The sequence below is a fragment of the Pipistrellus kuhlii genome, unplaced genomic scaffold (genome assembly GCF_014108245.1).
Source record: "Pipistrellus kuhlii isolate mPipKuh1 unplaced genomic scaffold, mPipKuh1.p scaffold_m20_p_5, whole genome shotgun sequence".
Classification (NCBI taxonomy): domain Eukaryota; kingdom Metazoa; phylum Chordata; class Mammalia; order Chiroptera; family Vespertilionidae; genus Pipistrellus; species Pipistrellus kuhlii.
Window position 1 is genome coordinate 76,923,386 of NW_023425551.1, and position 24,690 is coordinate 76,948,075.

Sequence of the window (24,690 nt, forward strand, 5' to 3'; positions counted from 1 at the left end):
TAGCGGGATAATAAGGAGGGGACTCTGCCAAGATGCAGGGAACAAAATTTTCATAATTGAGGGATATTCAAATACTGCAGAGAGGCCAAGAGGTATGAGAATTGAAAATGTGTACCCGAATTGCCCATTAGGAGTTGATTGCTGACCATTATATTCTGCCTTTACTTTCCCTGGCTTTTACTGATTTTTTTTTAAACCAATTACTATGATTAGCAGAAACCATAGAAGATGGATATTCCAAAAAATATTAAGTGGCTTACTGAGTTTATTTGGTGAGTTTAGGCACATATGAAAATAGCCATTTAGTAACTATGGTTTCTATGGAAAAGAAATCAAGAAACAAAAAAAAAGCAGCTTTAAGTTGAAAGTAATTTGGAAAGGATCTAAAATTTGTGAGACAATTTAACCCAGAGCCATGTTCCCCGGGCAGCTTATAAAATGTTCTCCAGTGGTGTGGGTAAGGGGGTGGCTACTTAAAGAGATTAATTGGAAATTTCAAGTAATTCTTCCAAAAAATAGGCACGAATCAGTTAACTCTAGATTCATTTCCCCTTATTGTGGTCCTGGGAAGTGTTAATAAATACTAAGGAAATAGAGGAAACAGAAACTGTTTTTGTCTTTTCAGATCCATTATTTCTCTTGCAACTGACAAAGGGGTACTGATCATTTCAAATGTTTCCTCAGCCAGAGACCATTCATGTAGCAGGTGTGCTCAGGAGAAGGCCCCAGGGTTTCCTCTCCACTGCAGACTCAGCGCTAGATCATATTTATTTGCTCTGCTCTCTACCCATCGCTCCATCTAGCCAACTAGTTACTCACATGCATTCATCATCACTGACTCTGTAACAATGTTGTGGGTTAAACCAACCTGCCCCCCCAAATATGTTTTTCTTCTTTGACCTCAATTCCAGGATGTCCAGACAAGTTGGAACGGGGGCCAGGGGAGAATATCCACGAATCACAGCATTATAGCCATTTTATGCTGTTGGCTGCACAAGTTGGTTTTGCATCTGTTCTGAAATGAATTCTCCTGATTGTTTGCTTTCTGTGCCATTTTTACTATTTATTTTGTTGCTTGGCTCACACGGGACCTGAGCTTGACTTTGGCCCATATGTCTGGAAAGCATCCTGCAGTTGGTTCTTGCACACAGCCCGCTCTTTTAATAAGAGTGTTCCTTTTGTGTGTGCGTTTTTAACAGAATGGTTGATCACGGCAATTGGTAACAGGGCAAAAACTGATAATTTGCTTAAAATGACTCACTTTTGTGCCAGACTAGGAGCCCCGTGACTCATAATTGCACATTCAAAACTGGCTCTTTGTTACAAGAGGAAGCCCAGCCAGAGGGGCTCCAAGCAGCCCGCCCACTGGGCGTTTGTTACGTCCAGAAAGCAGCTCACTGCCCGGGGCAGCCCTCGGCTCATTAGAGAGCCCTGCAGTGAAAGGCAGAGGCGTCTCCCCCAGCCCATGCTCTGCACACAGTTAGCCAGATCCTGCCTGTCTGCCGTGAACATGGGTACCACAGGTGAATGTCACTCTGGGAAGCATTTGCAAATTGAGATTCTTCATCGCTCCTGCTTCCCTTTTAGCACCTCCCTTTCTTCCTCCTCGTCCTGGCACTTGCAGCAGATGGCAGCATGCAGATCCAAACCCTTGGCATTGTTTTCCAGTTCTGCTTCTGGCTTAAAGAAAAGACAGGATTAAAAAACACACACACACTCAACTGAGTAGTGAGGGAAGAAGGCAGACAAAGGCTAGCACTGCAAGTACTTAGAAGAGAGCTACTCCGTGCCTCTCCCACATGAGGAGACACAGCAAAGAGAGCAGAGGATAAACACAGGGGGCGGGGGGGGGGGGACCGATCTGTGGTTTCCACCCCATGCCTCACTGGCCTTTGAGAAAGAGAAGGGTGATCGTGGTGGTCACGTCTAATGTGTGTATCCTACTCCCAACGAGTAGGACACCCAAACAGCGCATGCCCCCGCCCCAGGCAGCACACCTGGCAGAGAGCCTCGGGCCAGGAGACAGAAAGATGATGGAGGAGGTGGGACAGAGCAGAGAGGCAAGCATGGGTAGAAGGGTAGAAGGACCTAGATCTGAAGGAGAATCTGCTGGAAAGATGCAAGGGAAATAGGGGATATGATTGGAATGGTTGCAGCTGTGTTTTCCCATTCAGGTTCGTCATGAGGAGAGCATGTGAGTCTGATCTAACATGCATGCCTCTCATCACTTTGCTCCTCACCAGCCATCAACCAGGGCCTTCCTCTGAGTTCTTTTGTCAACATTAATTATTGTATATGCACCTGAGGACTGGATAACTCAAAAGAGTACAACACAGACTGGGGCTTGGGGAGGACAGGGTACTTAGAGCCCTCTCAGCGCCTTATGCTGTCGCCCCTCCTCTCGCCATCAAGGATCCGCTCTACCGACTTGCACAGGTGGAGGGAGAGAGACGGCTTGTACCCCGGGCCCACTGCGAACAAGTCTGTGCTCTGCTCTTTCCATATTTCAAGCCTTTTAATCTCCCAAACAGCCCTAAGAAGTGGGATTGCAGGACTAGCCCCATTTTGTGAATGAGGAAGCTGACAGTGCCACCTCCGTGAGGGTTCCTGAATGAAGAGGCTTTCCTTTGGGTCCGATAGGCAGCTTCTGGGCGCTGCTGGGCTGCAGTGTGACCAATGCCTGAGCCCTTTCCTTCTCAGCCCCCTGTGCCCTTAAGCTCTTTGCAGGAGGTCGGGTTTGTTCTTTTGTTCACTAGGCGTCACTGACCACCCAGTATGTGCGGGACTCAGACACAGTACGTTCATGTTCATGCCACACATGCTAAGCCCTCCAGAGCCCTCTTTTATTTAAGTTTCCACTAACTGGGATGCCCTGCACACATTTGGCAACCTGGTCATTCTCTTTTCACAAATGTTTGTGTGTGTTTGCTTCTTGACCCAGTTCTTCTAGGTTACAAGAACCTTAACATCCCATTTCCTCAGCCACCCAACCCTTCCGCCTCCACCACACACACACAACACATACACACACACACACACCACATACACACACACACACCACATACACACACACACACACACACCACATATACATACACACACATACGCACATATACACATACACACACACACACACATATACACATACACACACACACACCCCAGGTGCACACATGCAAGGATTATTTCTGCTTCACACAGGAAAACTAGGCAGAAGGGGAAGAAGGAACCTACTTGAGATCATACCCTGGTAAGGTGCACTTTTATAATTGTCTTTCTTCCAGGCACTGCTATCAGGGAGCAATTAGCTTCCTAGAAAACAGGAACTTTAACTCAGAAACACCCTCGAGGAAGCTAGCCTATAGAAATCGCCCAGAATGCCTTTGTGCAAATATGCTTCATCTCGCTAAGAAAATAGCCTCCCCCATTCTTCCTGTCTCACACATCCCTTGCTTTGCAGTATCTCCTTCACAGAGCTGGCTAACAGTGTGTATTCTGTGCTCCTGACTGTCACCCTCAGCAGAATGAAAGCTCTCCAAGGAAAGAGGCCTTTGCTCACCAGGTCCACGAGCAGGAACTGGGACATAGTGGGCTCTATGCTTACCGTGTTAATTAACTTAATTTAGTTTGGAATTAAATGTATATACCAACAAGTCACTGCAGCATTATTTACATAGTATTTACATATATAAAATAATGGAAAAGACCAATATTAGGAAATTGGACTGTAATGATTAAATATTATGCAACCATAAAGAAGTAATATTTATAAAGAATTTTAATAGCTTAGAAAAATTATAAGATAATGTTAGGTGAAAAAAATAGGCTACAAAATTGTATATGCATTATCTTCTTAACTACATAGTTAAAATATAGAAAAAAAATGGAGGGTAGAGGGATTATGAGTTGTTTTTTTCCTGCTCTTTTACATCATCCTTTATTTTCCAGCAATTTTTTAAATTTAATTCTTTATTGTTTAAAGTATTGTGTATGTCTCCTTTTTCTCCCATTGAGCTCTCCCCGGTCATTCCCATCCCTCTATTTCCCAACAATTTTTGCAGTGGACAGCTGTACCTCGATAATTAGGAAAAGTAAAGTAACACCTTAGTCCTGTTCCTACCTCATCAGGCAAAGATATAGGTGTTTAAATCTTTAGGACAGCATCAACTATATTCCTCTCCAAATTCTTATGGAATGATGCATCTCCAACCGAAACACTCCTCGGAAGGAAACCGTCCTGAATGGCTTAACACAAACGGCTCACGGTGGTCAGTTGCTTCTCTCTGTGGAGGCTGTCAGAGAAGTGATCACGGAGACCCAGACACTCCGACACAGCGATAGGCGTCCCCACGGCTCCCAACTCTGTCTCAGAGGGAAGCCCTTGCAAGGAAAAGGAACGAGAACTGTTCCCACAAGCCCTCCCCAGGTACACGTGGAGTTTAGTGTGATTCCCTTTATTTTCTGAATACCACACCTTTAGACAATTACTTATAGGTGTGGTATTCAGAAAATGAAAACAAAGCAACCAAGCATAACAGTGAAAACCAAGTAAGAGAGAGCAGAGCGTGAGGCGAGGAGGTTAATTAGGAGATGGATTCGCAGGGCCTGCGGAGGGTACCCCAGGCCAGGATCCTGGGAGGGAGGGGTGTTTGTTTTTTAGTTGTTTTTTGTTTGTTTGTTTATTTGTTTGTATTTTTGTTTTTTATTTCAGAGAAGAAGGGAGAGGAAGAAGTAGAAACATCAGTGATGAGAGAAAATCATTGATTGGCTGCCTCCTGCACGCCCCACACTGGGGATCGAGCCCAAACCTGGGCATGTGCCCTGACTGGAATCGAACCTGGGACTCTTCAGTCTGCAGGCCGACACTCTATCCACTGAGCCTAACTGGCTAGGGCGAGAGGGGCTTTTTATAGTTCTTGCTGTGGGTGCAGAGACGAGGGAGCTCTAACCCAAGAGTTAGCGTCTTCAGAGGAGGGCAGGTTAGGCTTGGTTTGGAAGGTGGGGGGAGGATGCAAATCCGGCCCCTATTAGGGGAACTTATTTCCAATAGGATTGTGACCCTCTTTTCCTTCCTCCCCTTCTCCCCCCAACCCTTTCATCCTGAAACTAGAGAAGAGACAGTGAACAAGTCAGGGCAGGCTTTCCTCTGCGGCGTTTTCATTCTGCACAATACACACGGACCTGCGTTTCAGATGGTGACAAAGCTAGGAAGGATGCGACGCAGAATAGCCATGTAGGAACACAATAAAGAAAGCAGACATGTGGGTGGCGTGACATGCGGGCTGGGAAGTGAATAGTGCACTGATGGTCAGAAAGATTCAGGGAAAGAACATTCCAGACCAAGGAACAAGCAGCAAGTGTAAAGGCCCAAAGGTAGGAATCCGATCACATATTTGAGGAGCTGAAAGAAGGCCAGTGAGTGGGGAGGGTGTGAGCACAGCTCTGGGTGAGGCTGAGGCGGAGAGGTGGCCCAGGGCCTGCCGAGCCAAGGAGTTGGGGCTTTGTTCAGGGCTGAGGGAGCCCTGGGGAGTTTAAAGCAGAGGAGGGACATGATGGCATTATGAGTAAACTAGAGGCCCAATGCATGGAATTCATGCACAGGTAGAGTCTCTAGCAGCTGCTAGCTGCTGGCAGGGTGCCTCCCTTCCCCCAGCCACCTGCCACGGCCAGCCCTGCCCCTGCCCCTGGTCGAACACCCAATCAAATTCTTCGTCGAACTCCCAGTTGAGGGGACAATTTGCATATTGGGCTTTTATTATATAGGATCACTAGGGTTGCTAAGTGGGCAAAACAGGTAAGAGACACTTCAGGTGAGAAATGGCAGTGACTTAGGTCGGGGGAAAAAGACACACTACAGAGAAGCAAGAAGGTGTAAGGCCTGTGTTTAGAGGCTGCAGGCAGGACTGCTGGGGAGCTGATGGGGATTAGGGATCGTGGAAGAGCCCCAGAGGTTTTCCTGGAGCGAGTGGTACCGTTTTCTGCTATGGAAGCAATTAGGGGAAACAGCTCTGGGAGAGTTTGGAGTGGAGTTTGAAATTGAGGGTTCTGTTTGGGGCATGTTACGTTTGAAATGCCAAGTAGACATTCAAGTCGAGGTTTCAAGTGGGCGATTAGCGATCCCAGCCGGGCCCTCCGTGGGGAGGTCAGAGCTAAAGATGCAAGCTGTGGAGCCACTGGTGTCTAATTCGCCGTAAAGCTCTGGGACTAAATGAAAGCACCTGTTGGCCGAGAAGGGCCCAGGGCTGAGCCCCACGCCGTGCCCTCTGCAGCTGGAAGGAGAGCACCCGGGAGCGCGTGGCAGTGGCGCCACAGAGGCCAGAAAGGCAGCGCTGGAGCAGAAGGGAGGCGTCCGCGGTGGCGCTCGCTGCTCGGGACAGACACGTTAGAACAGTGAGGTTCAGTCGCTAATCATGTTATTTCTTTCTTTTTTTAAAAAAAAAAATATATTTTATTGAGTTTTTACAGAGAGGAAGAGAGAGGGATAGAGAGCTAGAAACATCGATGAGAGAGAATCATCGATCAGCTGCCTCTTGCAGACCCCCTACTGGGGATGTGCCCGCAACCAAGATATTAATACATGCCCTTCACCGGAGTCAAACCCAGAACCTTTCAGTCCACAGGCTGATGCTCTGTCCACTGAGCCAAACTGGCTTGGGCATAAGTTATTTCTTATTCAGCTGCACGAACCACGTGGGTCAGAGGGCACGGTCTCTGGTCCACTGTCACCAGGCTGACGGAGACTCGATGCCTGGAATAACTGAGGTCAGCAGAGTGAGAGAGAAGCAGGAAGTAACACATCGCCGGCCCGCTCACAGCCTGCGGGCCAGGGCGGCCGTGTGCCTGGCTGACCCCGGGGACAGGACCCGGTGGCGGCATGTGGAACCGATGATGACTTCACTGCTCAGCCGTTCACTGAGAGGTCAGCTACAACAAGAACAGAAAACAGGCCGCTGGGTCGGGCAATGCTGAGGTCACTGGGTTGTTCAGAGGAAGCCCTGTGGACTGCCCCAAGGACAGCCTGGGTGGGGAGGGCAGAGAGGGCGAGCACGGACAGCCCTGTTGGACGTCGTCTGTGGAACAAGGTGGGGGACCCTCGTGCCACTGTAACCAGAAGGGAAGCCTGGACCTTGGGCAAGGCCACCAGCTGACAAAGCGTTGGAAGCTGAGGGAGCCCCTGTCTCATTGCATTTGTTCTCAGCGAGATGCCGTCACTGTGGAATGAGCCTGGCTGGTGTGGGCAAGGGCAGAGGACACAGGCGCAGCGGAGCGCACTGACAATTTAAGCCACTCTCCCTGCAGGACTGACCCCAGGTTTGCAGCTACCTGAAGAATTCCACTGTGTTAAATAGCTCCGGCACTCTCAACAGTTTGCTGTGCGTAGGTTTTCAGATGACTTGTTATTACTTATGATGATAATAATAACTCTGTCTTACACTTTCACTTTGTATACTGCATACCATATTTACTCATTCTGTCAGGGACTTTTAAACAAACGAGTCGTAGCTGCCACATTCTGCTTTCTTTATTGTCTTTGTAGAACATGTACACAGAGAACTGCATTAGAGATCTGTGCACAGTTAGCAAGTGGCGCTTTTAAGACAAACAAGTTAACTGGAGACATCTCATCTCTGCTCTTTCATTCAGTCCACACACCTTGTCTGGAGCGTCTGCTCTGTTTCGGGCACTGAGCTTGGACCTGGGGCTACATACACAGGAGGCAGTCACATCCCGGCTGGATTGCGAGGCCTGAGGGCTGGGGGGTGGGGTGGGCAGGTGAGACAGTGACCAGGATGCATCATTGTGAAGATATCCAGCGGTTCCAAACTGGAGAGCTACACAAAGTGCCACCTCCTCTTCCCGATAACATCCAGAGACCCGGTTCTTGTTAGCTTAGATGAGGACCCTGAGATTGGAGCCATTTAAATGCAGACCCTAGGCCACACAGCTAATAAGGGAAGCCAACACTTATCCTATGTCTTCTGACAACAGGATCTATTCCTTTGCTCAGACACTGGACAGGAATGATGGCAGAGTGGCCTGAGAAGGGAGAACTGCCTGCCTGGGGATGCCCTGGGCAAGCACCAAGCCCTAGTTCAGAGTGGTGTCTGGACTGAGAGGTCACTGGGGAATAAATCCCCCCACAACAAAGGAATCCCGGGTTCTTCCGATCTATCTCTGTGCCAGATCTTACACGAAGTGGGCTCCTCCCACAGCCCTGGCTTTGCCTCTCTGTTCCCTATTCCGGGAACGCAGGGACCACCTTCCCTCCAGCCTGCTCCTGGGTCCCTAAAACCTTTATAGAAGGAATTCTCCTTACAAGCCCCTCTGTGATCTCCTGATGTCTCTTGTTTGCTCCTCACAACCACCTCCGCCATCTGCATTGCATTACCATCAGTGCATTGCCTGTGAGTGCTCTTTTGCTTTATGCTGTAAGCTCTGACCTTCCCATAGCCCCAGTGCTCTGCATCAGAAGTTCAAGACCAAAATTTCTCTTATTTATCTGTAACTGGCCAGAGAAGAGGTCTGTCAATAAAGTAGGCACTCAGCACTTGCTGACAGATGGGGGGCTTCACCAATTGACTCACTGCCTGAGTGAATAAACAAATGTTGCGATTAAATAATGAAACGCTTCCCAGAGAAGCAGCCGTTAGGACGGAGGCAGAGTTGGAAAGGAAAACGCTGGCCTCCCGGGTCCTCTTCATCTTTTTTTCATGACTTGCCCATTTGCAGGTGGGAGGTTGTCTGCCAAAGCCCACACTCTTCGGTCCTGCAGCCTTCCCCTTCTCTTCTCTATGGCAACCCCCACCCCACTCCAGTCCAACAGAACCATTTCAAGCATCTAGGCCCCATGGTCATTAGTCAACAGAGCAAATATCAACAGTACAATGATTGAAATTTCTTTTGAAAGCCAAATTTTTTAAACTTAAACTTCTTATAATGCCACTTCTTCAAAATAGACTCGCCCAGGCCGTGGTGTTTTGTGGAAGAGCCACACTCAAGGGGCCAAAGAGTTGCCTGTGGTTCGTGAGCCGCTGTTTGCCGACCACAGGCCTAGGCTATTCTATTGCGGAGACTTCTGGGTGTACGCTCTGTGTAGATTAGGGAGAAGTATTACTTAATCAGACCTGACATAGTTGGCTAACAAAGTCCTTCTGTCAGAGACTCGAGTCAGCCAACCCTGTCTTCCCTCGGCTCCTTACCCCGTCCCCGGGGGTCCCCCAGCCACCGTGGACCTTTCCCCAGTTTCCTACTCACAAAGCTCTCCAGTTCTTCTGAGCTGCCTGCCCTAATAAGATGCATTCATGGTTTTCAGTCCAAGTCCCAATCACAGCCCTCCAAAAGCTGCCTCTTGCTCTTTACCATCTCTGACCTCATCAGGAAGAAGCCAGTCAACAGTTAACCATGGCCTTTGGAAGTGGTCAATACATCTCAAACTTGGGGAGTCCTGAGTTTATGAGATTCCAAAGAATTTGGAGCCTCTTTGTACGCTCCAGAGGAATGCTGCCTTCCTGTCCAGTGGGCCTCTCGGCCAACTGCCCTTTAACCCACAAAGGCCTAGGACACAAGTGTCCTCCCACCAAATTCCTAGGGTTGGTCCAAATATCGGGCATGGGATTAGAATGAAGGCTCTTCCAGGGCTGCCACAGCTGTGGGCCGGGCGATGGAAAAGCCTCCCAGAAGCAGGTTAGCCTGGCAGCAGGCTGTCTTATTCAATGGAAACACTGCTGGCCTCCAGATTCCTGAGTTAACTCCAAAACACAGAAATGCCAGCATGCCCCAAGCTGCTCTCCAAGCGCCATGCCTGCATCTGTCCATGGGTTTCTCTAAGCAACCACATGAGCACTTTGTCCTGAATAAGAACGCCCACAAAATAAAACCTAGAGATGCAGGGTTAGGAAAATGAAGGCTTTCTGCAGGTGGCCTTTGGGGTCATGTTTGAAGGTCTGATGTAACTGCTGGAAATGGACAACTACCCTCAAGCGGCGGCCATGCTTTGAGGGGCTCCAGGCCTGTCCACGTGGCCGGCACACCAGGCCTTCCTTCCCCTGCTCAGGTGAATGTCCAGGACACGGTGTGGCAGGAGGGTGCTTCAGACACGGTTACCAAGATGGAAGGGAAACACAACCTGCCTTGAACACCAGCCTCAGCTCCTCCCAGCCCACGTGGTCTGCGCTGCTGGGCCTATGAGAGTTGCTGGTGGGATGTGTGTTTTCTGGCACTAGGAGCCAGGAACCCACTTGATTTATTTAGATGCGGTGCCACCATTGGGTGGGTCTCCTAAGGGTTCTGTGGCTTTCCACTTCGGATTTTCCCTCCTTCCCCTCCCTAGAGTCCCTGCCAAGCCGCCATGCTCCAGCCTGGCCCAAGCCAGCCCTACGACTCTACTAATTGAAGGTTCTCCTTTGACATCTTTCACGTAGCAATTTAGGAAACTCCAAGACAAGTCCTAATCTGAGGACATTAGCCCAGGTGGTATCATCTGGTTTAAACATAGGTCTTGAACCCCGAGGCCTTGGGGCACCAACTTTTTCCAGAAGTTCTGAATCAAAAGCAGGAAGTAGGTTGGGCAAGTGTCCTTGGTCACTCCCAAACATCTACCCTTTGGTCTTCACATCTGTAGTCACTTTGGCCGTGGCTAAGTGGTTTTGTCTTCCCCTCATCCTCAGATTTCATACCCTGCTATCCCCACCCAGCAACTCCTCAAATTGTAGCTGGGCTGCTCTGGCCCTTTAAGTAAGCAGAGCCATGGCACTAGGCCCTGCTTCCTGCGGTGGCCTCCATCACCCTGGTGGTGGTGCAGCAGGGACAGAGGCCTCCTCATCACCCACTCCCAGACGGCCACTCCAAGTGCATTTAGGGCGTGCTGCTCCCTGAGGAAAGGCACCTGCAGGCCAGCTCCTACGGTGATGGAACCAGGCAGCTGTTTTATCCTGAAAGCACAGGGATGATAAAAGCCATACCAGATGCTGGGAGCCATCTCTTCAAAAGAGGCGCTTCTAAGGCAGGGATGGTTGGCTGGGACAGGCTGCCTGGAGACCTGTGCTAAAAACTCTGGTGCTGCTGTTCATTTCCCCAGCAAAGGATGCTGTGACCAGCTGGCAAAGTCTTCCATCAGGGTGAGGAAGGAGAGTGGGAACACAGGTCACATATAGGCCACCCCTGTTTCTCACGTAACTTCCAAAACCTCCTCCTTCCTAATGACAACATCTCCCCACAGTGGGGGAAGATGGCAAAGAGAGTATCTTAGATGTCCCTCTAATCTTCTGGGAGATAGTCCACTTCTCTTTATGAGACCCTATAGCACCTCCCCATCTCACCAATTGAATCCATTCTGAATTGATGCACCCTTTGCTCTCCATGCTAGAAGCTGCTGGCTTATCCTTCACCCCAGTTTCTGGCTGTAGCCATCACTTCCTGTGGGATATCCTTGTTCCTGGCTCACTCCCATGAGTGCTGGCCCACTGACCTTTTCTTTGGTTCTCAAGCCCTCCTGACCTGTTTCATTTGCCTTGATAGATTATCCCTCCCTCTCATCTAAATTCTTGACACCTCTCCCTCCCATTGGTCCATTCATTCTAACCTCTCCACACACTAACGAAAGGACTTCTCTTCTAACTATATGTGAGGATATTTTTGGTATTTCACCTAACTCAACATTTACAGAATATTCTCAGCGCCTATGGAACCTTATATAGCTATGAAAACACCCCGCCACCTTGCTGCTTCTCATAACTGTATGTTCGCCCTTGTAATATGGATTGTAGGCATGCATATCATCCTCTACCTTCAGTTTGGAAGCTTCTAATACCAAGCCACAGATAGTGTAATCATCCCCCTTACCCCCCCCCCCCCCACACACACACACACTTAGTTTCCTCCCAGCATCAGCCCCGAGTGTCCCCAAACAGTGTACTGGGGCTGACCAGCAGACCCTAAGCAACAGATTAACAGATTGCTCTGACACAGGTTTCTGTGAAAGAAAAGCTAAGGGACTGTTTTTCTTTAGTAGTAAAAGCAGCCCTGATTGCCTGCCTTGTTGGCTTTTTATTGTAACAACAGTTTGACCTTAAATTAACCTTTAGATACAATCCGTAGGGTAAGTATTCTTGAGAACGTATATGCTTCTATAAGGTCAGGTCTTTAAAGACTACACAGAGATTCCTGCAAAACACCCCGGGGGATTGGGCTTCTTTGGAAAAGTCAAAGTAGGGGCTGCAGCCTTCGGCAAGGTCCCCTCAGAGGCCCTGACCTTTCGGAGAACCCTCCTGATATGCCAACAAGTCCCATGCTTCCCCACACAGTGTCTCCCAAACCCCCTCTCCCTTGGGAGCCCACCCCATCTCTCACTTTCTTTCATTCCCTCTTGCTCTTCTTTTCTCCCCTTCCTTGTTCACTCAGAGGCACCAACATGAATAAATGTCTTTTCCAAAGAAAATAATATTTTTGGCTCCAGCCAGGCAATCATTTTTCAGCATGAACAACACAAACTCTCCATTCTTTTACTTTTGTCCATTTTTTAAGCAATCGCTGCAGCAGCAGTAGGTTGTTTGGGAGCAGCCAGGAAAATGAGTTCTGGCCCACGTGCCCAGACTAAAGGAAATCAGACAGCAAGCCCAAAGGCAGCAGCATAGACTCTCCACTTCCGATGTTTTCCCTTTCCATTTGGTTTCCATGGGACTCTGCTTAGGGAGTGGGGAGGGCTTCCAAAAGTAAGAAACCAAATTTCAGGATGGCAACAAGTGAGCATTAAGAAATGCACAAGGCACCGCGGCCTAAGAACTCTGGATGCCTAACATTTTCAGAAACCCAACTTGGGGCTAATGTGGAGAGTACCAGTTGACGATCATTTCTACCTGAGCACTCCCTATAGGTATCAAAATCTGGAAGAGGTGGCTCCTTTAGGACTTGGAAATGTTTTCCATCCATTTCACAACTGCAATTGCATGTCGTATTTTGGGGACTTAGACTGAGAAACTCATCTCCTTTAGGGGTTTGGGTTTTTTTTATTTTCTTTTGTTTTGTTTTGTTTTACTTTGTTTTGTTTGAAATTTTATGCTATCCTGTGATGCTTTTATTTGCTCCCCTTTAGGTTTTAAACAGCCTTGTGACTCAGCAAGCCAGCAGGCTTCTCTGAGTCATCCATATTTTCTGGGATTCAACACTGGGACCTATGATTGAAATTCACTAAAAGGAAACAGCTAAGAGCTAGAAATGGGAAGCCAGGTCTCCTTAGATGTACACTTCATGAGCAGCTGAGTCCAACAGACGAAACAAAGTGGGGACCAAGGTGCATTTATCTTCCCTTGCAAGCTCAGATCCCCCTGATTCTGACATCAACCTCTCATCTTTGCAGGACCTGTTAGTTAATTGTCAGCAAATTATGCAATTTCTCTTTGTTGGCCCTAAAAGAAGAATATTTGTATTTTTATGAAAGCTTCTTTGTATGGGAATCGGTCTCTAATGGTGGGCTCTGAAGCATGGTGACATGTCGGGGGGAAAACAGTGTTACATTTCTAAAATCACACTAGATGAAGGGTGAACTTACCCAGGAGCAGGAGGTGGAGGGAGGAAAAGCCATGGAAAACATCGTCTCTTCCCCCATAAAGTAATAATATGCTATATCACAAAGAAAAGCATTAAGCCTCCAAAACATCCATTAAAAAGACATTTAATTAAGTTCTTCCTATGTGCCAGGGATCACCCAGGTGCTAGAAATATTGTAACAGACAAAACTAGGGGGGGGGGGGGGAATCCTGCCCTCATCGAGTTTACAAATTCTAGAAATCATTTTAGAACATATTAATAAAGGAAATAAACTATGCAAACAGTAAACCAAATTCATGGTTCTGTTTTCCCTGTAATACAATAAAGAAAGCTCAAAGTTTTGGACAAGATGAGCACCCGTAAGAGCAAAGTTTTATGGGTAAATCAACTACTACTAGGTTATCTGGAGGTCTGCCACTTGCTCCCTTCTATCAGGCATGCTTTCCCTGAAAAAGCTGATCAAAAAGCAGAACTAGCCTGTCTCTAAAAGCTGGGGAAATTTTACCCCAAGACCCATTTCTTTAATGAGTCTCAGTTTCCTCATCTGTACAGTGAAATTATGACCGTGGATCTGGAGAAGTTTAACTCAGGTAACACAGTCATAGCTTGGAGGCATTGCAAACTTGGTTCCAGATCACTGCAATAAAGAGAATATCACAATAAAGTGAGTCACATGAATGTGTTTGGTTTCCCAGTGTATATAAAAGTTATGTTTGCATTGTACTGTAGTCTGTTAAGTGGGCAATAACATTATGTCAGAAAAACAATGTACATGATTTAATTTAAAAATACTTTATTGATAAAAATGCTAATCATCTGAGTCTTCGGGGAGTCACAATCTTCTTGTGGTGGAGCATCTTGCCTCAGCGTTGATGGCTGTTGACTGATCAGAGTGGTGATTGATGAAGGTTGGGGATGGAAAGCTGACAATTTCTTAAAATGTGATAATAATGAAGTTTGCCCATTAAGTGACTCTTCCTTTCATGAATGATTTCTCTGTAGCATGTGATGCTGTTTTTACCTGAAATACAACTTCTTTTCTCCAAAAATTGGAGACAATCATCTCAAACCCAGCCACTGCTTTTTCAACTAAGTTATATAATATTCTAAAATGTTGTTGCCATTTCAACAATCTTCACAGCATCTTCACCAACAACAGATTACATCTCAAGAAACCTTTCTTTGCTCATTCACAAAAAACAGCTCCTCTGTTAAAGTCTTATTATGTGAGTTGCAAAAATTCAGTCACATCTTCAGGCTCCACTTCTAATCCTAATTCTCCTGCTGTTTCCACCACATCTGCAGCTACTTACGCCACTGAAGTGTTGAACCCCTTAAAATCATCCATGAGGATTGGAGTCAACTTCTTCCAAACTCCTGTTAATATTGATAGTTTGGCCTTTTCCCCATGAATCATAAATGCTCATTGTGGCATCATGAGTGGTGAATTTTTTCCAGAAGGTTTTCCATTTACTTTGCCCAGACCCATCAAAGGAATCACTATCTGTGGCAGCTATAGCCCTACAAAATGTATTTCTTAAGTAAGAAGATTTGAAAGTCAAAATTACTCTTTGGTCCATAGGCTATAAAGTGGAAGTTGTGTTAACAGGTATAAAAACAATATTAATCTTGCTGTACATCTCCATCCGACCTCTGGGGTAACCAAATGCATTGTCAACTAGCCATAATATTTTGAAAGGAGTCTTATTTTTTTTTCTGAGTACTAGGTCTCAACGATGGGCTTAAAATATTCAGGAAAACACGTTGTAAACAGATGTGCTACCATCAGGCTCTGTTGTGCCATCTGTAGAGCACAGGCAGAGTAGACTTAGCATAGGATTTTCAGAATGGTAAATGAGCATTGACTTCAATTTAAAGTCACCAGCTGCATTAGCCCCCTAACAAGTGAGTCAGCCTGTCCTTTGAAGCTTTGACGGCAGGCATTGACCTCTCTCTGGCTATGAAAGTTCTGGATGGCATCATCTTTCAATATGAGGCTATTTAATCTACATTGGAAACCTGTGGTTTAGTGTAGCCATTTCATTAATCATCTTAGCCAGGTCTTCTGGATGGCTTGCTGCAGCTTCTACGTCAGCACTTGCTGCTTCTCCTTGTCCTTTTATGTTATGGAGATGGCTCTTTCCTTAAACCAATCCCTGCTAGCTTCAGACTTTTCTTCTCCAGCTTCCTCACCTCTCTTGGCCCTCATAACATTGAGAATTAGGGCCTTGTTTTCTGGATAAAGCTTTGGCTTATTGGAATGTATGACTGGTTTGTCATCTCTCCAGACCACTAGGACATTCTCTATATCAGGTGTAAGGCTGTTGCCCTTTCTCATCACTCGTGTGTTCACTGGAGCAGCACTTTTAGTTTCCTTCGAGAACTTTTCCTTTGCATTCACAACTTGGCTAACTGTTTGGCCCAAAAGGCTGAGGTTTGGGCCTATCTTGGCTTCCAACATACCTTCCTCACTAGACTTAATCACTTCTAATTTTTTATTTAAAGTGAGAGGCAGGCTCATTATCTCATTAGCAAGGTAGGCAGTGGTCACTCCTGTGCTCCACTGCCCTGCTCTTCCTGCTGCATACCACGTGTGCGCTAGAGCTTGTCATCTAAGAAAGGGAATTCTGAGAGGGAAAGTGAAGTGGAAACATCTTTTCAGCAAATAAAATGGGGTTCATTAACTTTTCAGGTGACCCCAAATTGGAGTAGGAAGTGGCCCATTAGCACAACCCAAAAGGACTAGAGCTCTAAATGAGCATAATTGGAATGGACAAGAGTAAAGCTGGGCTAGAGGCTGGGGTCTCACACTACAGCTGCCTGGGGAGTCCTCATTGCCATCTCTGTGGACTCTCAGTCTCCCTTCCATGAGGCAGCAGTGAAGTCTCTCTAGGCTTCCAGGCCTTGCTTTGCCTCTTTGCCTTCAGGATGGGTATCATGAGCCCCATCACTTTGGCCTCTCTAAGCAGACACTTAGGATGCTGACTGTCAGGATGATGGCCATCATACTAATGCTCATCCACCTGAGGTCACTACCCTCAGAGAACTTAATTCCAGAGTATTTCTCCATTCCACCAAGAGGAGAAGCAATACCTTGCTCCTAACGATAAGCCTATAGCACTGCAGGATCCAGTGCTCTTAACTCACTCAAAGGAGCAATCACTTTCCATGCAACTTCGCCATAATGTGTGCTTTACTAAACTTAAAAAAAATCTTTGAAAACCACTGATTTATAGTTTTATATAATAAAATAACAACGGTAGGGGGGAGGATTATAATATAATATAATATGATACCACACTGGCCCATATTTCTTAGCAAGAACTTACAGATTCTCTGAAAAATGATCCCAGCCAACCTTCCTGGATTGTCTTTTCTGCTCCCGCTGCCCAGGAAGCCTGCTCTCCTCCTCTGTGGGCGGCCCTTTGGGGATCCCACTGGCAGGCTCCAATGTGGCCTCTATGCAGCTTCCCCCACCCCCTCTATTCCAGAGAGATCCATTCCCTTCACCCCCTGCTGTAATCTTATTAGGCAGTGAAGGCAAACATACATTTGTTAGAATGAGCACAGACCAGGGCCAGGGGAGAGGTATGGAGTGAGTCCCTCGGCTCCTGGTGGAAACAAAGTGCCCCCTGGTTAAAGTCGCTCGTGCATCCGGGCTTCTCTTTCCGAGTCTCTCTTAAACCCGTCCCCAGGCCACGCCCCGATTCTGGATGTGCAGGGCAGATGTGCAGACAGAACCGAGCTGTGCCCCTTCGCTTCAATGGAAAGGGTGGGGTGTCTTTGTGTGCCTCACCATTCAGACATTCTCCATGGTGCTATTTTTATCAACAGCAATCATGAAATTGGTGTCAGATGGGCTGGTCCAGTTTCCCATCCCGAGGCTGGGTTTTTGCAGGCAGGAGATGTGGTCTGTGGCCCATATGAATGCATCTCTGGTACCCTAGGCCTCAGAGTGAACCCCTGTAGCCCTGGACCCTGTTCCTATGGCAACAAGCAAGGCTCATCATCACTCCCAGTTCAATCTGGGCCTGACTCACTTAACAGACATGTGTTGAGCACATTCTAAACGCTAGTCATTAAACAAGGCACCAAGGATTCACCAAAAAATTCTCTCCATCTCCGGAGAAACTTGCATTTCACCAGAAAGGACCTTTATGTGAAGTGACAGCACCTGTGGCTGTGTGTGTTTCAGAAGCATCTATGGGTCCGTGGTGGAGGAAAGATTTGTCCTTCTGGGCCTTGGGGAGCTTCATGGAGGTGGTAACACTCAGCCAGGCTGCAAAGATAAGTGGGATTAAAGGGATAAAAACATTGAAAAAAGGAAGGAAGGGCAGAGGCATAAAAAAAATGATTATAGATTCATCCAAAACCCACCTGTGAATTCAGCTCTCACCGAGAGTCCCAGGCACACACCTGCATAGACCCTCACCTAGGGAGGCGTGGGAAGAGGTGCCACCTGCTACTCCAAGGGCGTTGGCCCTTCTGACTCTGGCTTTCAGAAACAGGCCCCTGAGCGCCTCAGCAGGGAGGATGAGTCTGCAGGGGCAGCAGTGACACAGGATGCTGGTGTTAGACATGAGCCAGGGCCTCCCTGCACCGCTGTCTGCTCAGGGGTCTTGCACGGAGAACTTAAGTTTGGAGGAAGATCAGGGGCCCCTCATTAGCCGCAGGAAACAAGGACAGGCTGGGATCTGAAGACAGCAGAATTTTCTAGATTCTAAATCTTTCGGTCTGAATTAGACTTCTTGTTAACTAAATGCCTGGAAATTCAGGATGAAATTTAACAGAAAACCCAAGTGGGGAATAACAGGAAAACAGGGAGAAATATGGCACTGAGTGATGGCAGAAAGTGTATTTGCAGATGTTCTTGGCAATCGAGGGCTTGGCACTCTGGTTTTCATTTCCTTCTACCAGACATTCCAAACCCCACCCCCCACGGTCACATGCATGCATGGCCCAGCCAGCGGGGTGCAGAGGGTGTGGCTGCGAGTGCTCCCTGGTGGGAGGCCCCTGGAGGAGCCTGGGGCCACCTGTCTGGTTGAGAGCCTCTTACTGTGGGCCTCTCGGAGCCAGGGCCGCCTTTGTGGTCTGACTAGAGTGACAATGAAACTAATGGGATCCTGATGCTGTGACTGAGGCCATTTCCCTGTGTCTCCAACAGGGATGAGAGAGGAAATGTCATTAGGACGCCAGGAGGCCTTTGAAATCTTTAAGAGGGACCACGCTGACAGCGTGACCATCGAAGACAACAAACAGATTCTGAAGCAGAGGTAAGGCCAGCTCAGGGAGCCACGGGCCCTGCAAGGCCAAGTCGGCTGGCGGGAGGAAACTCACTCTTGTTCTCTCTAAACTGCCCAACCCAGCTCCTGAAAGGCAGGCAGGGCATTCAGTCAGTCTCACAGTGAATCGTGTCCACCTGGTACGATTCTCCAGGCGTGTAGGCCTCACCCTCCCAGGACAGCTGGTTACCTACGTCAGGGACTGTTCCTGGCAGCACTACCTTCCTCTGCAAGTCTCACATTGCACACCTGTTCTCCTCAGCTTGTGGCTATATCAATGCTTTCCTGTTCCAAAGGCAGGGAAATAGCTAAGGACTAACTTATAGTCTTAGAGCTCCAGGTCCTGCTGTCCTGGAGGGTGGCCCTGTACTCCTCAGTCAAAAAAAGTGAAAGGGTACCCCTCGGTGACCCCAGGCCCGGGGTGTGCTCTCCAGGCCGGAAGCTGAGCCGGCAGCATTGTCTGTGCTGTGGAGCAAGGCTGTGTTGTGAGCTCTTTAAAATAAACTTATGCTTTGTTTCAGTTAGCCCATGAATCAGATACATATCCTCAAACCATAGAAAACAGAGTGATTGCCAGATGTATGGGTCTAGAGCTCTTGACGAGGGATAGGTCACACGTGACTGGGTCTTAACATACAGTACTAAGTTCTCAAAACTACTGCTGAATTACAGTGAGATCCAGGATGGAGAGGCATACGCCTGAGGAGTGGATGTGCGCTCTCAGAAAAGCACGTGGCAGTGGAAGGCCTAGAGGGTGGGCCTGGGGGAAAGCTCCAAAGGACAGGGCAAGGGAAAGGAGCCCTTGGTGGGTCCGAGAAGAAGCAGAGAGAGAAGACGCGGAAGAACAGGAGACAATCCTGTCCTAAAGGCCCAGGGGAGGCTGCCCACCAGCGGTGTGTGCTCACTGTGGCGGGTGCTACCAAGAAATCGGCAGGCGGAGCTGGGAAGCACAGAGTCGGCCACGAGAAGACCAGGGGTTGGGGTTTCAGAAGTGAAGAAGCAAGCAGAAAGAGAGCAAACAATGCACGCAAAAAGCTGGTGATGGATGAAAAACATTTTTAAAAGAAAAGGGGAGATAGCTTAAGGAGAAGACTGTTTGAGAATGGGAGAGACTCAGCCAAAGCTTATGCCACAGAAGCAAACCAGTGACAAGTGAGAGAGGAAATGCGGGAAAGACAGCCACAGAAGGGCTCCAGGAGTGGGGATTGGGGTCTGGAGGAGATCAAGGTCAGGGCAGCTGAGCTGGGAAGGATCCCTGAACAGAATAATAAAGCAAGATGCGGCTGACATTGCCACACTTAGAAGCAGAGGGAGAAAACTGAAAGTACCCGCTGCTTTCTCTGTGCAAGTCCATGTAGAATAAGAGCCTCGAGGATGGTGATGAAGGGTTAGCACAGCTACCACAGGAGGGGGAGAGAAGGCAGACTGGGAAGAGAGGAAGGAACAGCAATGGCCATGAGAGCCAGCTTCCACTATTAACTGACAGCTTTTCCACTTGGTGGAGGTTTGGTGGGATCTTAGATCACTGGGAACACAGTGACAGTGATCGGAGTGGAACCAGGAGCAATCGACTGGAGCACCCTGCCGTCCTCTTAGTCCTGTGACCCAGCAATTCCACATCCAGGTTCAACTCTCACGGTTCAGAAGGAGACATATTATATATGAGGAAGCCCACAGCAGCTGTTTGTGGCCAGACAGGGTTGGAAACCTCCTGGGCATCCATCCTGGGGAAGAAGAGAGGTGAAACGGGAGGGCTGCCATGGGTCGATGCAGCAGGTGGAAACCATGAGTAAATGTACACATGTTAACAAAGGAGCCCTAAAAACACACAATTTATATAAAATATAAATATGTGCATGCAAAACAAAAATAGTCAAACAAAAAGATACATTTTAGCGTACTTTAACCATAAGAATGGTTACCGGTCGGGGGGGAGCAGAACAGAACCAAGACTCTGGGTCATGAATGAATGAATGAATGAATGAATGAATGAATAAAATAGTAAGTGTTCGGGAAAGGAAGTGAAGCTAATGAAGTCTGAAGCCCCCTCCCTTAAAAAATGGACATACCCCCGGCCACACGAATTTAGGCACCTGAACTCAGGGGTCCCCATCTTTCTCCATGCCATGGGCCATGGATTTTTAGCAGTCAGTGGCCGTGTTGAAGCAGGATGCCTTGTTTGTCTGAAGATAAGCATGTCAAGCTAGACGACTGCTGCTTTATCCAATAATGACTTCCAATGAGCCCTTAGCTGTGTCCCTGCCTGGGACGTCATAGCCCCTGACAGTTCCTCATTTCCCTGGCTCCATATCAAAGTGACCACGGAGCTTGTAAAAACGACCAAGGCCTTGGCCAGCCTCCCCACCTATTCTCACTCAGATAGAGCTCCGACATCCATTTGCTTAAAGGCTCTAGCAGGCCACCAGGTTTGAAAGCCACTGCCTAGACAGTGTCCAGAGACCCTGAGAGCTGGAGCCTCTGAGGTGGATCTCAACACCTCCACAGGCTAAACCAGTTCCAAGTGATTCTCTAGCACACTCAAGCTGAAGAAGCACTGGCTGGGGAAGAACATACTACTGCATCTTTCTGATTCTAGAATTGGCATGTTTCCTGGTCCTGATTTGTACCCTTGAGTTTGAGTACAGTGGGGGGTGAGGTCGGGTGGGGGGGTGGCAGAGATAAGCATGTGGTCTTTGGAAACTTCCTAACACAGAGCTCACTAACCTCCAGCTCAGTAGAGTTCTGACAACCAGAGTGACAAATATGCTTTGGATTGGATGCCCAGGAGGTTTCCAACTCTCTAAGTCATGCAGGATGGGCTGGTGATGCTGGTGGTCCCATTGTCCCCGAGGCCATCGGGCAAGGGAATCAATGAAACTCATGCAAAGCTTCCCTCTGAAAAGAGGTTTTCGAGGCAGTAAATCAGTCTTTTCAAGTCAAATGAAAAGTTGGGAGACCTGCCCACATTTTTTTTAAATGTCACATCTGCTTAATGTTACTGTAATAAACATCATTAAAGGAATATTTGTTACTGGGAATTTAACCTCAGACCTACCCCTTTCTCAGGATGGGAGCTTTTGTCTGCATTATGGAGCCTATTCAATTGTTGGTTATGATGTGCTCATAACTCCTTAAGGCAGGGGACTAAACGGAAATGTTTGTGTATGAAAACATAGAGCTGTGGACATCAAAATAAGGCCCACAGGTGCTAATAGGGGTGGCCTGATCCCCTCCAGTCCACATGATGCTCCCATTCCCTCTAGTGGCAGGAGCATCCTGTGCAACGTTTCTGGGAGGCCAGTCCTCACAACACAGACGTGCACCAGCTTGCTCAGGATGCTATTAAATCACTGTTTCCTGACTCGACAGAGTGCCTAGTCTCTCCTTTCTAATAGTCCTCAGCAGCCAGGACCTAGAGGCGTGGCTTGCCTGTTTATTCCTACTTCTCATAGCAAGTAACTGTCCTTCAGTGGTTCTGGTGTTGTGACACCACGTTGGCCAAGTCCACTAAAGAGGGACTCAGCCCCCACACCATGCCTTGGGCCAGCTCAGCCTCTCCAGCCCATGGTAATTAGTTCTAAGCCCAAATGTAGGGATCCCCAGTGATTCCCTCAGTTCCCAGGAGTGTATGAGTTGCTTTAGCATTGCAGGAGAGGACGATCGATGGAACACACATCTGTGTTGCTTGATAGAAGGGTTCTCTTCCCCTTCTTACCTGCACCCTTTGCTGCCTTCACAGGGGGCCTCTAGCCTCTCCCAGCTCTGGCCTCCAGTCTGGGGAAAGCCTGCCTGGGACAAGAGAAACAAGATGTCAGCAAGTTAGTAGGAGGTTTGCCCTCGTTGAATCAGAGCATGTGGGCTGGTTCTTAGGCTGATTTTTAAAGACAATTGCAACTGAAAATCATTGCATTTCAGGCATGACCCATTGATCCTCACAGGCCAGGATGTGAGGAGAGGCTGGAACCCATGCCAGGAAGCACCAGTGCCCAGGCACCCACACAGCCAACTCCTCCATGGCAGATCTTTCATACAAATGGAATCCCTAACTCACAAAGCACTAGTAAATAGCAAAAGAAGAAATAAACGAGGAGATTAACTGCAGCAGGAAAGAAGTACTTGCTTCTGTGAACTAATCCAAGAAAAGTGCCCCTTGACTCAGCTGGATCCTTCAGACACAGCACCTAAACACAACAAATATCATGGCATCATCTGGAAATAACAGCCATGACACATAGGAGTTCCATGGTTCCCATTAGACTTCATTTTTAACTTAATTATTTTTCCACTTGCTTTTTATATTTACACCTGTCTCCTGAACTAGAATGATAAACTGAGAACAGAGAGCAGATTAGACTCTTCTCAGCCTCCCTGCAGTTTTGAAAACAGTGCTAGCTTCAAAAATGATACTCAAAAGCACTCTTTGCCCGGGAATGACCATTTGAAATTGACTCTGGGAGACCTTGGCAGTCCAGAAAACTGCTGGGGCCATGCTGTGTCTCTCTAGAAGTAGGAGGATACAGCAACAGGCTTCTGAGAGCCAGGGTTGGGATTTCTTAACAGGAAACAAGAGAAGGCAGCCATCCTGATTCAGAAATGAGATGAAAGAGAAGAATATTGGTATTTAAAACATGTAAAGGAAATGAAAGGTTCATCCTCATTGCAATATAGCAGAGGCAGCTGAGATACTGTGTCAGAGACAAGTCTACAGAGAAGGCAATGACATAGATACAGGCCCAGTCTTCTCTCTTCCTCTCTGATGGAGAAGAAATTAAATATTCACTCTACAAGTAATCAATCTATTAAGTTCACCACTCAAGACAAAAAGACTGGGGAAAATGTCATAGGAGTCCCTTGCCTTCCAATGACATATTTGCCCCACTGACCTAAAGAAACTGCTCCAGCTGACATGACAGGGAACATGACCATAGAGGCCCGTGGAGGCTGAGTGGCCTTGAACATTGGCTTCTCTGTGGTGCCAGCCACCGAATGAGTGAGTCAGCCTGACTCAGAGGCCGGGATTTGCCCCCTCTCTATGTGAGATGTGAACACTGACCAAAGTCCATCCACATCTCGCGAGAGTTACCGTGAGAACGAGAATATGACCTCAATATGCAAGTATATAAACACCACCGTTTTGACACTTGTAATCATATGCTCACAGACACTTGATCTGTGGCCTCACTTTATGAGGTTATTATCTGTATTCCAAGTGATTTGGACTCTCACCTTTCTGGAGTACAAGACAAATTTGTGGATTGGATTATGAACCAAGAATGGAAATTGCTGTCAGATTCTGATATGGACTTGGATCAAATTGAGCAACCATAGCTAATATTGAAGGTAAAATTCAGCAGGAATTTGTTAATGAGTGGAAGAAGATTGTAAAATCTAAACTGCTCTATTTTGTACAATTTGAAAAAGGAACTAAAATTTTTCATCTACATATGCTATGAAGAGTATTATTGGATGCTACCTGAGTCAAATTCACAGTAAGTTGATAAAACAGCTTTATCAGACAATTGAGCTTCAAATTCCAGACTGGATGGCAATTACTAAGACCAAATTTAATGGACCAATCGGATTTGAGACAATACATTCCCACATATCTTCTTCCTGAGACCCAGTCAGAGTTTCAAATGGGCGTGGACTACAGTCGAGAGGATAAAGGTGCTGTTCTTAATTTGCAAGAACACAAATGACTAACTGTTCTCCCGATCATCAACAATCAAGTCAAGTCTTCAGATTCTCAACAAACTGACCCAGACAAAGCTGAATCTGATCCCTTCTACAGGAGCAATGTCAAAATCTATGGGATTTGTTCAGAGGCTGGTTCAGTATCACCTCAGAAAAACAATGGATACAA

General features: G+C 47.4%; 1 protein-coding gene across 1 annotated transcript in view; it reads left to right on the forward strand.

The window, feature by feature from the left end:
* The window catches only part of KIF6 (kinesin family member 6), a 347,200-nt gene that overhangs the window by 248,378 nt on the left and 74,132 nt on the right, over positions 1–24,690 (forward strand). The window contains exon 14 of the mRNA XM_036415357.2: positions 18,710–18,818. Coding sequence (XP_036271250.1) covers positions 18,710–18,818 — 109 coding nt within the window. The remainder of the gene's footprint in view (positions 1–18,709; positions 18,819–24,690) is intronic.